The sequence below is a fragment of the Pygocentrus nattereri genome, chromosome 23, assembly GCF_015220715.1.
Source record: "Pygocentrus nattereri isolate fPygNat1 chromosome 23, fPygNat1.pri, whole genome shotgun sequence".
NCBI lineage: Eukaryota > Metazoa > Chordata > Actinopteri > Characiformes > Serrasalmidae > Pygocentrus > Pygocentrus nattereri.
In genome coordinates this window covers 12,681,568-12,696,535 of record NC_051233.1, presented here as the reverse complement: position 1 = coordinate 12,696,535, position 14,968 = coordinate 12,681,568, and the positions used below count along the sequence as shown (strand labels likewise).

General features: G+C 40.2%; 1 protein-coding gene across 1 annotated transcript in view; it reads left to right on the top strand.

Moving 5' to 3' along the window:
• Positions 1–14,968, top strand: part of spns2 (spinster homolog 2 (Drosophila)) — a 113,204-nt gene that overhangs the window by 23,435 nt on the left and 74,801 nt on the right. The window contains exon 2 of the mRNA XM_017701737.2: positions 4,415–4,480. Coding sequence (XP_017557226.1) covers positions 4,415–4,480 — 66 coding nt within the window. The remainder of the gene's footprint in view (positions 1–4,414; positions 4,481–14,968) is intronic.

Sequence of the window (14,968 nt, the reverse complement as noted above, 5' to 3'; positions counted from 1 at the left end):
CAAATCCTAGACGTTCAGCACTGCCTGCCAAATAGTGCGCCCATCGCTCAGTAATATGACAGCTGCCTAATGGTTCTTAACAGCCCCGCACTGACACACTGCCCTGGTTGTACAAGACACTTTAGATAAGATTCAGTAAACTTCAGTGATTACCTCTCCACACCTGCATAAAGCTTATCTCAGTCTCTTCATTGTGTGGTTATGATACCCTCTTATTAAGAAGGAAAGTCTGTCTTAAAGAGTGCTTATCTTTTAAGTAACTCTAAAGAGACATAATGCTTTATTATGCTTTAATTAGCAGATTAGCCCACATGTACACACAAGCACACTATTGTCTAGCAGTTTGAGAAGAGCAGTAACTACTTAGATTTCTTCACTTCTGTGTACTTATGTATAATTCAGATAGATGTGCACTTTTATGAGGATTTCAAGTGATACTAAACGCTGTGGAATTTCTTGTATTTCATCTTGTGTCAATGGTTCAGCTTTGCTTTCTTTCAAGCTTTAACATTTTACTTTAGATCAAAAACAACCCAAGAAACTTCTCCTAATGCTAACAAACCCTTGATGCACTAAGAAGTTCCACTTTAGTTTTGAGGGAAATTTAGTAGCTAATTGAATAGTTTCTGACCTCATACTTAAAGGAGAACACCATTTTTTCCCATATAATTCAATAGTCAAGATGTAAACAATGTCATTTGGAGTGGTTTGGTGTGAAATGCTCTGTTGTAGAGAAACTGACAATCAGAATGCCTCGAAGTTTAATGCCTCTGAAGTTTAATGCCAGCTCCCTGACAGAACTATTATATAAAATGATTATGAATATGCTGCCTGTAGCCTGAGACAATGTCTTAGGATATTTCTGTGATAACATCTTGGCCTAAAACATATTGTTAATCAATTTATGTTAATCCATTCATGGATCCACTATTTTACCATCGTCAACATCACAAATAAACACACCAGAAGACACGTGTAGGTTCACTGGTAGTTTTGGAGAGTACATAAAAAGGGAACAGTGGGCTGGAGGTTAGGGAACTGGCCCTGTGACCCGAAGGTTGCTGGTTTGATCCCCAGCGCTGATAGTCCATGACTGAGGTGTCCTGGAGCAAGATGCCTAACCCCCAAGTGCTCCTTGGGTGCTGTGGATAGAACTGCCCACTGCTCCGGGAAGGTATGCTCACTGCCCCCTAGTGTGTGTGTGTGTGCTCACTACTGTGTCTGTGGCGTTTCACTTCAGGGATGGGTTAAATACGGAGGTGAAATTTCCCTGTTTGTGGGATTAAAAAGTCTCACTTAAACTTATTTGTGATTTGGTGACCCCTGGTTCCCATCACCACCACTGGACAGAAATCGGAGTCTGTAGTTTTCTCTACTCCTGACCATTTCATATCAAATCACTCTGAATGACTGTTCACATCTTAATGAGAGAATTACGCAAAAATAAAACAAAAAAACTTGTGGAATTCCCCTTTAAGTTGGTTTCTGATTTTCTTCTGCAGCTTGATTTTTTTATTTGGCAGTGATTTTAGGCTACTCTGCTCATCTTACTCTAGCCTGGGAGAGACTGGAGGTGGTAGATAGCGTGTGGTTCTTGGCGGGAGTTGGGTAGGCAGGTGCCGGGCTTTGAGCGTGGAGAACGCGGCGCCATCTGGCACAGGAATCCCCCTCCCTACGGGGAGAGCGAAGGCTGGGGCTGTGGAGGTGGGTGACCAGGCTAATTAGAGCACCCCTTTCTCAGAGAAATAGAAGGGCCGTGTCCGAGCAGGCGTTAGCAACACTACATCTGGCGGCACCAAACAGCACTGACCTGTTTCTGTCAGCCTTAAAGAACAAAACACTTGCTAAGCAGCAAGCTAGGCTAGTTGCGTGAAAAAAAAAACGACAAAATGGGCTTTAAATTAACGGAACAGGAAGAATACTCCAGGTTTTTTCCTCTTTTCAGAGCCTAATTTGGAGTTAAGTAAAAAAAAAAAAAAACCTATTTACCTCCGTTCCGTAGTCAAGTAAACACAGATAAGTCGTGTTGCTATGCGGGCAGTAACTGTGTTTGATTGGTCAATAAATCAGTTCTTTTGAATCGGTTCTGTTCTATTAAAAACAAATCATCGAATCAAATCAAGTTTATTTGTAGCGCTTTTTACAACTGTTGATGTCACAAAGCAGCTTCACAGAAATCCAGAAAAGACAAAGTTTTAACATGAATGTAAAAACCCCCAGGTGAGCAAGCCAGGGGTGACAGTGGCAAGGAAAAACTCCTTCAGAGCTGAGGAAGAAACCTTGGGGGGGGACCCATCCTCCTCTGGTCAGACTACCTACAAAGTTATTATACTACTAATATTAATAGCAGTATTATTAGTAGTAGTAATATCTAGGAGTCTATGAAAACTTCAATGTAGGGTGGGCAGCTAGTCCAAGGCTGATGGCGGTAGCTGGGGCGTGGGCAGCTGGTCTGAAGCGGGTAGTAGGAGAGCTCGACAGTCAGTCTCCGGTAAAACAATCACACCGATTCACACGCCCAGTTGAACCGAACTATTTTGTAGCAAGACTGTACAAAATGTTTACAAACTTGATATAGGTTCAAGACTTATAATCACATTTGAATATGAATTATGTCGATTTGTTGCGTAGCAAAGAGAGCAGTTGCGATGTTCGACTCGTAAACAAATCGATTCTTTTGAACAGATTCTTTTTCAGACGGGTTCGCTTTTTTAGACCATGTCTCTTGCACACATAGTCATAATGAGTGCTATTGGTAAATCAGGGTTTTTCACTCTTGCCAAACATAAGATGACCAAGTCTACGTACTGACGATGAGCCAAGCTTAGTGCTAGTCTTGATCTGGTTAGTTGAGGTGAAAAGGACAGTTTTAATATTAGAGATAAGCAGATCTATTACACATATACAGATCAAAACCTCTTATGTTGAGGAAGCCTGAATTTAATGTGTCAATGTTCCTGCAGGGGTGCTATTGCGATTTTTCTAAAATTCCTGCAATAGCTTGATTGTTGAGATGTAAACATCAGAGTGGTTTAATGTGAAAGGATTATATATCCATTTTGTGAACTTTCCAAACCAAACCGTTAACTAAACATTTAGAAAAATAACTGCAATTCCTTTCTAGGCATGTTTGATTGGTAACCTCCCTGGTAGGGTAATCTCTTAGGTACCTCTTGCAGGTACATTCTGGGATCATGCAATGCTACACTACTGCTTCCTTAAATCAGCATTTGCTGGTATGCAGGTAACTTAAATTTGTCTCACACGGAAACAGGAAGTCAATTTTAAAAGATGATTAATTACCTGCATGTCAAAGAATTATTTTTATTGCCTTTGATAGATGAGAACCTAACAGAGCTAATATATTTCATAGTTGAGTTAATTTCTTATGTTCTGGCCTTCAGATGTACAGAGTTAATTTGGTCATTTGGTTTTGTTATGGTCTTTTATGAGGTGGAATGGGGTTGGTCTCTGTGTGTGTGTGTGTGTGTGTTTGTGTGTGTGTGTTTGTGTGTGTGTGTGTGTGTGTGTGTGTGTGTGTCATAATGCAGAAGCAAAAGTCCTCTGTAAAGACAGTCAAATATATAGAGGTCAACATTTTAAAAACCCTGTTTGCCCAAAAGAAGATTTTTATTCATTACATATGCAACTTGTCAGCTCTTAGGTTGGTTTTCAAGTAACATATCACTAAGTATTAATGGCTATTATCATTCTATTCTTTACTTACACATGCTCTGTGTTGTTAAAGAGAAATTTGCTAACTTAGATGTTAAAAAACTCACTGCACGGTAGAGAAACCTAGCAGCTTGCGTTCCTTTAGAATGGTGGTGATAGGAACCAAGGGTTCTGATGTCTACAGAGTAAATTTAGCCATTTTATTTACTATATAATGACCAGTGAACCTATACGTCTTCTGAGTTTTTCTATGTAATAGTGATGATGATAAAATAGTGGTAAATCTGAAAAATGAATGGGGTTGTTTTGCCATACAGCACCCTGCATGTACCTTTGCTCCATGAATGCATTTTACAAAATATGTTTTAGGCTAAAAACCCATCTTGAAAACTACCGGAAAACAATGTCTCAAACGTCAGAGAATGGATTCATAACCATCTTGTGTGAAATTTGTGAGCTTGTAGAGACATTGAGACATTTGGTTCCTGTCACCATCGCTGTAAACTTTTCTGACTTGATGGGCTTCTTTAGAACAGAGCATTTCAAAGAAAACCACCCTTGGATGACTTTGTTTCCATTAATGACTGACATATTTAGAATTTTTGAAAAAGGTCAGTGGATTTGCTTATAACTGCTACTTCCTCACAGCGCAGGTGACAGCTTTTCTTGAAATGAAAGCATTTGCTGCAACTTTGCATACGGGACACCAACACTAATCCTCTCTTTCTCTTTCTCTCAGGTGTGCTGCTTGACATTCAGCACCACTTCAAGGTACCCGATAGCGGCGCTGGATTGTTACAAACAGGTAAGTGTCTCAAAATCCCATAATTACGTAGTGTTGCAAACATCCACCACAGATGCCTCTCACACCCACACATGCCAAAACACATTTCTCATGCATGAGGGGACCTATTACCAGCAGCCACTAAGCTTCTTAAATCCAGAGCTATTGGGACAGCAAAGGGATAAAAAATCTGGCTAAGGTTTGCCACCTCTCCTAAACAAGTGACCTCTCCATTCTCCCCTCAGTTTCCTTCTTACTTGGTTTAAGCCTGGGAAATGGATGGCTCTTGTTTGGGTAATGCAGTGCTATTCTGGACCAGTTGAGATCCACCCATTCTATAAAAAGTCAAATGTTGTAGACATATCAAAGCGTACTCTGAACACACATATACATATAACAGGATATTTCATTTTCAGCCTACAGCTGTCACACTGTAGGTATAGATATCCTTTCCCCTGCATTGCAGGATAGCTCAGTGTGACAGACTCATTCTGGACTCCATAAAAAACCTTTTCACTACTGTAACTGCAGTGAATGTTGTTCTAAGTGAGGTTGTGAAAAGGACAAGTAATCACAGAGCTCTCTGCTTCCCAAGTTTCTGACTCTCTGCTTCCTGCCACCAGGAGGAAAAGCCTGGTTTATACTGGAGCACAGTACGTTCTTGCATTTGATTCATTCGATGCATTCACTTTTTCTCTTCTTTCCTTTTTTTTCCACTATGCAGTATGCAGATTTTAGCCAATCTATTTATCTCAAAGCAAGGCCACTTAAAAAAAAAGTTTGGTTTCTGAAGTTTATGTCTCTCTGAAGTTTGTCTTTTGTCCTGCAGTTACAAAGTTAAAGTAGGTAGCAAGTAATTCAAGCTTTTACCTCATCAATTAGTACATCAAACAGTCTTCGAATGGTGTTGAGCTGTTATATACTCTCCTGCTTATGTGCTTTTTGACTCTTGGAGACATACTGTTTTCTATAAATATGGACAGAACTACATTGTACCACTAAGAACAGCTGTGCAGTTTACACAAAGCTAATTTGTAGCCTCTAGCATCCTTTACCTGTTAGCTACATTAGCCTTGGAGCTCCAGTGCAAAACTGAAAAAGTAAACTCCAGACACCAGTCTTGGCCGATGGACTACATTTGGGTAAGCAGGGTAAGCGACAAACATTTGTGTTTTACTGAACTATCACTTTAAAGGCTATTTTCAGCTGGTATTCAGACAGTAGAAGCATATTGTGCATCACTAAAGGCTCTGGTCAGTGGGTGGGTTCAGTGTGGAGAGCCCAATGTTGTGTTGGGGGGGGTGGGCAAGCAGGGACAGGCATGGGTATTCTGAGGCTTTGGGTAGGGCTTCCTGAGCCAGGCCGATGCCGAGACCACCTCAATTAGGCTTTTGTGTTCGAACGCCGTTATGTGGAAATCCCATTGGCTGCTGGTAGACGAGTCTGTTTAGTGCTTTAAATGTCATAGGCAAACTTGAACACATGCACACAAGTGCACATGCACACACACCTGTACATCAGCCTGTAAGAACACACACTTATGTACACGTGCATAAACAGTGCCTCATTGAGTGCTCGCATGCTAGGCAGGGGAAGTCTGGGATTCAGATCCAGCCAATGTTTGTCTGTTCACTTGGTCTGAAAGTATTAAAATCACTGGCCCATGGGCGCCTGAAAAAACATTTACTTATAAAACTTTCAGCTGCAAAGTGTTAGATGTTTTCATTTTGGGACCAAAAAAAAAGAGATTCAAATAAATCTTTCACTGGATTTTGTGTAATCTTTGTTTAGTCTGAACGGCTCAAGCTTTATGCATTTTTCATGCAGAACTTTGCAAAACTTGCTGCTAGTTAACTCTACACTTAAAAAGATGGTTCTTCAAGTCTTTAAGGGTCCTTTAGTAAAGGTATTGGTTCTATATGGAACCATTTCATGCATAAATGTCTTGGGGAAATATTTATTCAGATTGTCAGAGAATGTGTTTTATAAGGTTCTAACTTTTTTCTTTTTGAAAATAGTTCTATATAGCACCAAAACAGTTTGACATCATCAAGCAGAACCTTTTTTGGTTAGCAGGAGTTGCTTAGATTGTCTGGCTTAGATGTGAGCTGAATTACACTGTCAGTGGAGATACTAAATCTGTATGAAAGTTTTTTGTTTCAGGCCAACTAGTGGTTGAATGATTGCTTTGGAGATACAGGCTATTGGTTCATTCCCAGCAGGGAGCGCGCACTATTGGTTTATACCCAGCAGGCGGAGGCAGCTATTGGATGCTCACAGCAGTGCACTGAGTAGTTAGAGACAAGGTTGACATTTGTTTGGACTTTTTTTTTTTGCGCATGACTGGCTTCCTGCCTCCGCGAGTGCCTGCAAGCGTAAATGTCACAAAACTTTCTCCATAAAAAACCCTGAAACAATAAAGTCTCAGAAAGGCTGTTTTATATCGCTATAAACATCCTTTACATGCTGGAATCAGGTACAGAATGAGAACTTGTACACAATAATTAGGAGGCACAGTGAAACGAACTAACACACACTGTGAGTGTTTGAGATGACAATAGGTTGCAATGGAGAGTGTATGAAGAACGACTGTGTATTTAGATCAGATTCTGTGTGGCCTCTGATCCCCATCTGACCTCAGTCTCACACACTGCTGCAGAATTTCATATGCCTCGGCCACTGGCTGAGTGAGCAGTTAGAGGAAAGAGTGGGGTCACTTGGGAGCAGCTGCGGTGGGTGGGTGGTTAGGCAGCACAATGGCAAATTAACCTTTTAGTGCACCTGCCGCAGTGTCTGGTGAACGACACAGTTTTATTAGTCACTCAGATTTCAGAAAACTAGAATCACATTCTATCATAGTACTGCTAGTACTATAACTATTGATTAAACATAGGCAAATTGTTTAAAGCTTATTAAATATTCCTGTCTAATCAGAGCAGTCTTTGCATTTGTGAGTTGGTGTACCAGGGTGCGCTGTCATCTTCTAAACTGATTTTATGTAGTTTATGTTTTGTAACCCACCACAGTGTCTGATAATAGTAAATCTACCTACCAGATGTAATATGTATCTGCATTTGGCTGGGGAATGGTGTTAATTTACCATCCAGGCTAGTGAGTATCTTAATGCTGTCAGCTCTAATGTACCCCAGATATTTACGTAGGGCCACTAATGAACCTTCCACTAATTTCTGCATCATTCTGAAAGAAATATCTCTTTCTGAAAACACTGCAACCTTGTGTCAATAGCTCTGTGCTTTGTGGGATAGCTGGTAATCTACTTCAAGGTGAGCCAGCATGTCACAGAACTGACTGCATAAAGGGTTGTGCCCTTGAGCAAGGCACCTAACCCTCTGCTCAGCTGGCAACACTGTGCTGGGCATAGTTAGGCAGCACAATGACAAATTTCACTTGTAAGATCAATAATGTACATAACATAATTCAGCTAATAATCAAACTTCCTCCCTTACCCAAGATTTGTTCAATCAGCCAGGAGGAGCTCAATATTCTATTGGATTTTAGCTGGACATATTGTGTGTCTAGTACTGATGGACTAATATCTGTTGTGACAGTTTGTCTTCAGTTTTCACAATAAAGGACTGCATAGTGCAGTACCAGTGAGTGCACGCCTGTGGCTAGACTGAAGTATCAGGTGTCTGAACCATGAGGTCATACAGCAAACAGTGACACACATTTGCCTGACCTCGACACCAGACACTCTGAGAAATGACACCTGGACGTGATTGATCTGATACAGTAAGTGCCTAATAATCTGTGTTTGCAGAATGATATTTGTCTTTGTTCTGACAGGCAGCCACAGACCTTGTTGCAATGGAAAAATCTTCTGGATTCATGATGATATCAGGATCATTTCAATATGGACAGATTTCAAGAAATCAGCATCTAAGCGTCTCCTGCATAGTTCTAAACATTTGATGATGCGTTTTGTCATTCATGAAGAGCATTAGTGCTACACTGCTATGCTAAGGGTATAGTGGCGTCTGCATTTTATCCATTTTACTGTAGCCCGCTTCAAATAAACCAATTTCTCTTTCATGCTGACCCCATTGGATTTAATCCAAGTTTCTGGATTTGATAAATGCGGAATTCCCATCTTAGTCTATATCAGTGCATCCCTAGTCTGAATGGCTAGAATCTACATGAAGTCAGACCTTTCTGCAGTCTGATTTAAGACACATTTGTATTATGTTTAAAATCTGTTTGAAACTGGATCTCTGGACATGCAGCCATGCTTGACAACCATATTTGTATGACCAATTGGATTTCATGTTTTTTTTCTCATCATTCTCTGATTTGGTGTATTGTGCTTCTCAACGTCCGACATTTGCTTCCCCTGCCTTAGTCAGCGTGCGCACACCTGCATCGTTACTATGACAACCAGTGTGAATATGCGAGCAAATGTGACTACAGTCCACTCATACAAATTGGATTTGGTCACTTGTAACTATTCAGTGTAAAACCAAGTGAAAATAAATCTCGAAATCTGAATTGTTGTCCATTATTATAGAGAACGGTATGCGATACCATGTTAGAACAAGCAGCATAAGCAAATCTAGCCGTTCACCTAATGTTAATTATTTGGGCTGAAAGCTTTCATTATTTTACATTAGCCTCATAGCTCCAGTGTAAAACTAAAGAAGCAAACTTCATACCAAACATGTCTTGGCTGGATTGCTACATTTTGGGGAAAAAGAGAAAATTGTGTAAATTTGTTTTTAAATTTTATGGTTGCTTGAAACTGCTCAGATTGACTCTTAGTCTAACACAGGTCTGGTTAATGTCACCCAAGTGACAGAGTGTGTCACATATCTATGTGTCATCACTTCGACAAAGTGTAACTTCATCCACTCTAAAGCACCTCTCCTCAGCTGTATGGTGTGAGCATTTGCCTGTACACAACACACCTGTCAGTCAGCTCCATTTCCAAGACAGTAAGCATTCCATAACCATTTCCCTTCAGCCAGTTCCTCATCACTGGGCTCCTGTCACATCTCATGGCTCAGTCCTATTAATGTCTTGAAACTGACTGTGTTAAAACTGCTACCGTCTTAAAGGGGCACTCTGATGAAAACTTACCATTGCTACATCTGTTGTAAGCAGGCCTCCTCACATCCAACAGCAGAACCAAAGGAGTCTCAAAAGTGAGCTTTTTCAGGTGACAGATAACAAACCTCACATCCTTCCCACCCAATGACATGTCTTAACAGTGGAAGGACCTTTTGAAAAACTACAATTGTTATGGGCTTAACTTTGGGGTTGGATGAATAAAGCCAAACAGCACATGTAAGGATGCTGAACAGTGACTATATAGAGATGATCTTCAAATTGTCATTACATTGGAGAGAATGAAGTACATGAAGCAGAGAAATTATTTGTTAGATGAGGACAACAGCAAACTAAAGGTTAGCAGGGATAACTTTTCTGGCTATTGAGATATGTTGTCTCTGTTTATCTGGCTAAAAGTGTATGAGGTAATGGCTGTAGCTTGGTTGTAATACTAGCTTACATAGAGATACGAACTAGGAATTGTAGCGAGAGAACAATTATCAGTGCGAACAAGAAAACAGTATAGAAATTTGAATTCTGTCAAAGTAGTGATGCTGGGGGATATTAATTAACAGATTACTGCTTAACATGACCAAGATGCTTTTCAATAAAAGTCAAACTTAATTAGGAGTGTAAACAAGTATGAACATGTCAATTCAACGGCACTGGAATGTTATAACTGATGATTATAGCATTCCATAGCAAAAATAAATCCTCAAATTCAGATGTAAATAAAGAAAATACGTGGTGCATTATTTTTATCATCTACAATCCACTACTTTGTAAATTGTTTCTCACATTTTTATTCAGTAAATGTTGAAATTTTATGAGTTGTGTCATAAAGGTGTTATGAAGGTCAGTTTAAGCTTAAACACTAAAAGATGCACTGCAGCTGGTCTCAGATAACTGCAACAGCCTTAAATGACAGTCCCCCAGGAAAACAGTGACCTAATGAATAGGAGGGAGCAATCAGGGGCTCCTAATGAGACAAATCTAACAAGCTGGTAGTCAGGATACCTGCAGGGTACCTCTGGCTGCTGAGACAAGATGGTATGAAGAGAGAGGGATGAATAGGGGGATGGAATGGGGAAAAATGGAGAGGGGGAAACTTGGATGAGGTTACAGTCCTGAAGCAATGTCAAGCTTTTCTTTGTTTGATGGGCGACAGGGGTATTTGAGAAGGGGGGAGCACCGAAATAGAGTAAATGCGTCTTTACATCAGACAATTATAGTTTAGAGACATATTGTCGCTGTCAGAACAAAACTTCATTTTTGTCTTTTTTGTCCCACTTGAAAACTTTGTGTCAAAATTGAATAGTGCATGGACCAGTAGAAATACTACAATTACTCAAAATACACATTTTAATTATATTAACTTACATTAGAAGTTGAGACCATTTTTTCTTCAAATGTAAAAGTTACCATTTGGGAGATGAAACTGAAACTATTTTAATGACGCTCTAACATATACCATCTATATATGGAAACTAAGCTGCGAAAACAGCCCGTTTGGAGTTGTGAAGTCACAACCATGATGACGTTTTTACATTCAGATTACAGCAGTTTAGCCTAGTGTTTAGAGTGTTTATGTTGTAGTGATATTAATGAAGTGGCTGAAGTTTATTTTCTCCAGTGTTCTCAGAATTTGAGTCTTAATCATTCAAGCAAACAAACCAAGGTTATTTACAATCATATCAATCTTAAATTCACAGTAACAAAAAACTGCCTGTTTAGCTGGCAGGCATAGAAAATATTTATGTGAAAATCATAATGCACAGATTTGAGAATCATGCACAGATTTTAATACACATTTTATGCACAAAGATTGTTTATTTGTTGAATTTAACATACTGGAAAAGAGTACAACATAAAATGTGTGGAAGTTTTACATTTACATTTCATGGTTTATTCTTTCAAATATGTTAAACTCAGCAAATAAATAGTAACTGCACAAAAATATTCAGAAAAAATGCCTTATTGAATTTTATTCCCCGTATAGCATGTGTGAACTTATTTTCACTTAGAACATCTATAAAACACATCATTTGAATGAGGGTGTAAAAATGCTTGAATATGATTGTTGGTAGAATCTGCTCTAAAGATTTACAGGTGCATCAGATCACTAACGTAAACCCAGTACTTTAACAGATCCAGAGATGACTTTGTAAGTAAACTTTAACAGTGGGAGGTTTGACTTATCACAGTTCAAAAGGGATACAGGTCTGAGGTCTCTTACAGAGTAAGGCTCCCAGCTCGGCCTGCATTGGTGTAAGAGGTCAGGAGGTCAGTGGCTGAAGTTAAAGGAGGCAGGTGCTGTCTGTGCGCGAGGTGTGTGTCCGGAGCCACAGTCCGTGTGTGTTCCGGCCCAAACCGTGACGTGACAGGTCTCCGTCTGCAGCCCCGTCTAGCCGCTCTGTCTGGACCGCATGTCTGATTCAGTTACAGTGTGTGCTGTCACACTAGGGTGTGTTGGCTGTGGGTGAGCTATTATAGCACAGGTGGATCGTCCCCTAAGGACACTGAGGCTATTCTAAGTGTAGTTTATTTGATGAATATGATATGATACTTTGTAGAAGATGATGAGGGAATTAAAAAGTGAGCATGTTTCAAGAGAGACTTTCAGTGGATTGGCTTACACAGTCTTGTAAGTCTTGCCCAAAGTCAAGAAGCAGGGACTAACACACACACAAACACACACACACACACACACACACACACACACACACACACACACACACACACACACACACACACACACAGACGGCCAGTTGTGTCATGCTACTGTATGTCCACTGTGTGTTTACACAGTCACAAATGTCCTACTCTCAACTTACATTTTAATGGAGCCTGCTCCAGTTCCTGATTTCTTTGGCTAGGACTGAGAATAGCTGTCTATGTCTTATCAGCTGTGCTAACCATTCACACCCACACACCACAGCTGCCTGTGCATGTCTCTCTCTCTCTCTCTCTCTCTCTCTCTCTCTCTCTCTCTCTCTCCCTCTCGCTCTCGCGCTCTAATTCTAATACTGTCTCTCTATGTCTCTCTCCCCTCCCTCTCTCTTTCGCTCTCTTCTTGTCTCTCTCCCTCTGTTTCACAGTCTCTGAAGTTCAGATTCCAGTGACTTTATTGGCATGGGTATCAAATGAGTAAATAAACACATAAACAAATAATTAATAAAATATCAAGTGAATGCATCAAAAAAATAACTGACCAGATAAAATAACTGACCAGATGCTTCACCTCCACATTACTCTGAACATTATCATCTTAAAGCAAAATACTCTTAAGTATTTTACTTACCTAATGACTGAAACATTTCACTTAAGATCTTTGTTGTAATCCTACAAATGTCATGAAAAAGGTCTAATCTGAAAAAGGTGTCATGAAAAGGTTGAGATCATCCTAAACTCCACCCCACCCCACAATTTATGGGGTGTTTGGTCAAAATAATGCAGGTCAGCCAATAATGAGTTTTTAATATATTGTAGGAGTATTGCAATCTCAAAGTATAGCCATCCTATTTTATTCTTTTCCCTCTGTCTCTCTCCTCTTTCTGTGTTTGTGTGATTAGGCACCTGACATGACACAGTATCCTTTCTGCTTGGCAGCTGTTTCTGCCCAGCTGTCAATTTGATGGGCACTCTGTAAAAAACATGCACTCTCAAGAGGAAAACAGAGGGACAGGGTGAGGGAGAGAGAGAGACGGATAATAGTGATTGAGAAATAGATTGAAAGAAGGAGTGGAATAGAACCAAGCACCTGCTCGCCGCTCCCACCGTGCATGACTCTTAGATCTAATGATCCCTGGCTTTATTGATTTTTTTCACCTCTCTCTCAGACTTCAGGAAAGAGTCTGTCTCCATCTTCCATCTCTGCCTGCTATGAATAGCCAGCCAGGTCCTATTCAGACCAGGGACCAGTGACGCAAAGCGTCAAGCGCTTAATGTGGTCCGAATGCTAATCGTGAATTCCCCTCCCTGTGCTTTATCTACGGCTCTGTTTGTAGGCCAAAGGGGGTAATACCCCCACCAAACTAGCCACCCCCATCGTAACTCAAACAGGCTACAAGCATTCTGATCCTCAGCCAACTCACCTCATCACAGAACCAGTGGCTCAGCCAATCAGATGACTTCCAGAATGCATCTTTTGTTCCGATGTTTTGATTTTGTCCATGAAACACTCCTCTGTAACAATTTCTCATTTCTCTACTAACTACTAACAGTAGTTTTATGGTTAAAGAAGAATACAGTTACAGTATTTCTAGAGATCAGTAAGAGTATGCTGAAGTTATGGCTCACGTAAAAAAAAAATTCTAAATGGTTACTAACTGAACTTATGACTATATGTAAATGAACTCTGTTCTAATTGGATGCTTTGTATCGTGCTTGATTTAAAAAGCAATCTGGGCTGAAACACTCCTTATAGCTTACAGCCTGAATGGGCGGAGCTAAACTCTGTTAAGCTGAATAGCTGATATATGTAAATGGGTTGAAAATGTTTCAAGCTGTTTTTGCAGCTTAATTTTTGTATGTGGACTGTATGGAGTGGGGAGTGAAGGACATAGTTTGGGATTTGGCATGCTACAAATTCACACTTATATTAAGTACACAATTTCTCTTAAAATGGACTAATTTACTAATTATCTGAATTGGGCCAACAAAATAAAGTGCCATTAATTTCCCTTAAGCTAAATAAAGAGGTTACACAGGTTCCATTGGGGAATCTGTTAGGATTTAGTGGAGTTTGAAGATGAACATATGAACATATGAATAGGAAACAAAGAGAAAAGAGAGTGCATCAGATGAGATTGACAGGATTCTGTCCTAACTCTCAAGCCCTCTTCAATAATTACAAGATTTGTCTCCCTGATGCAATGTCCACTCTCTCTCTGACCTACGCTGCATTGATCCCAAGTCAGTACCTTCAATAATTCAGCTTGGCTTGGGTATTTCCTGTTGATTGACGAGCACATCAACAAATCAATATGAGCCATAAGTCTCAGCCACACCCCCCACAAAGACATGGGACACACTACCCTGCAATATACAGCTCCATCTATCAAGGTCATATGCATCGTTTCTTTGGAGAGAGGAGAGTGCGTGTGTGTCTGTGCTGCGCATGCAGCATGCAGGCGTGCACATGTCCACATGACAGCACAGCACAGCAGCAGAGTATTTGTGCAAGCGTAAGTGTTTTAGTCTATTAACTTGAATAGCTTTGGAAGGGAGACTACACAAACGCACATATGAGAGTGCGCTCTATCATTTAGGCTCTGCTCTGTCATTAGATGTATAGTACCTCTAGTTATAGCAGGAAAGGAAAATGCCGCACCCTTTTTTCCCCCCAGCTTCTCAGTCCAGCTCCCGAAGAAAATGTTCCCAGTGGAAAAACAAGTAAAAATGATAGGATGTTCACAGCACTGTAGTATTACAAAAAAAGCTAAA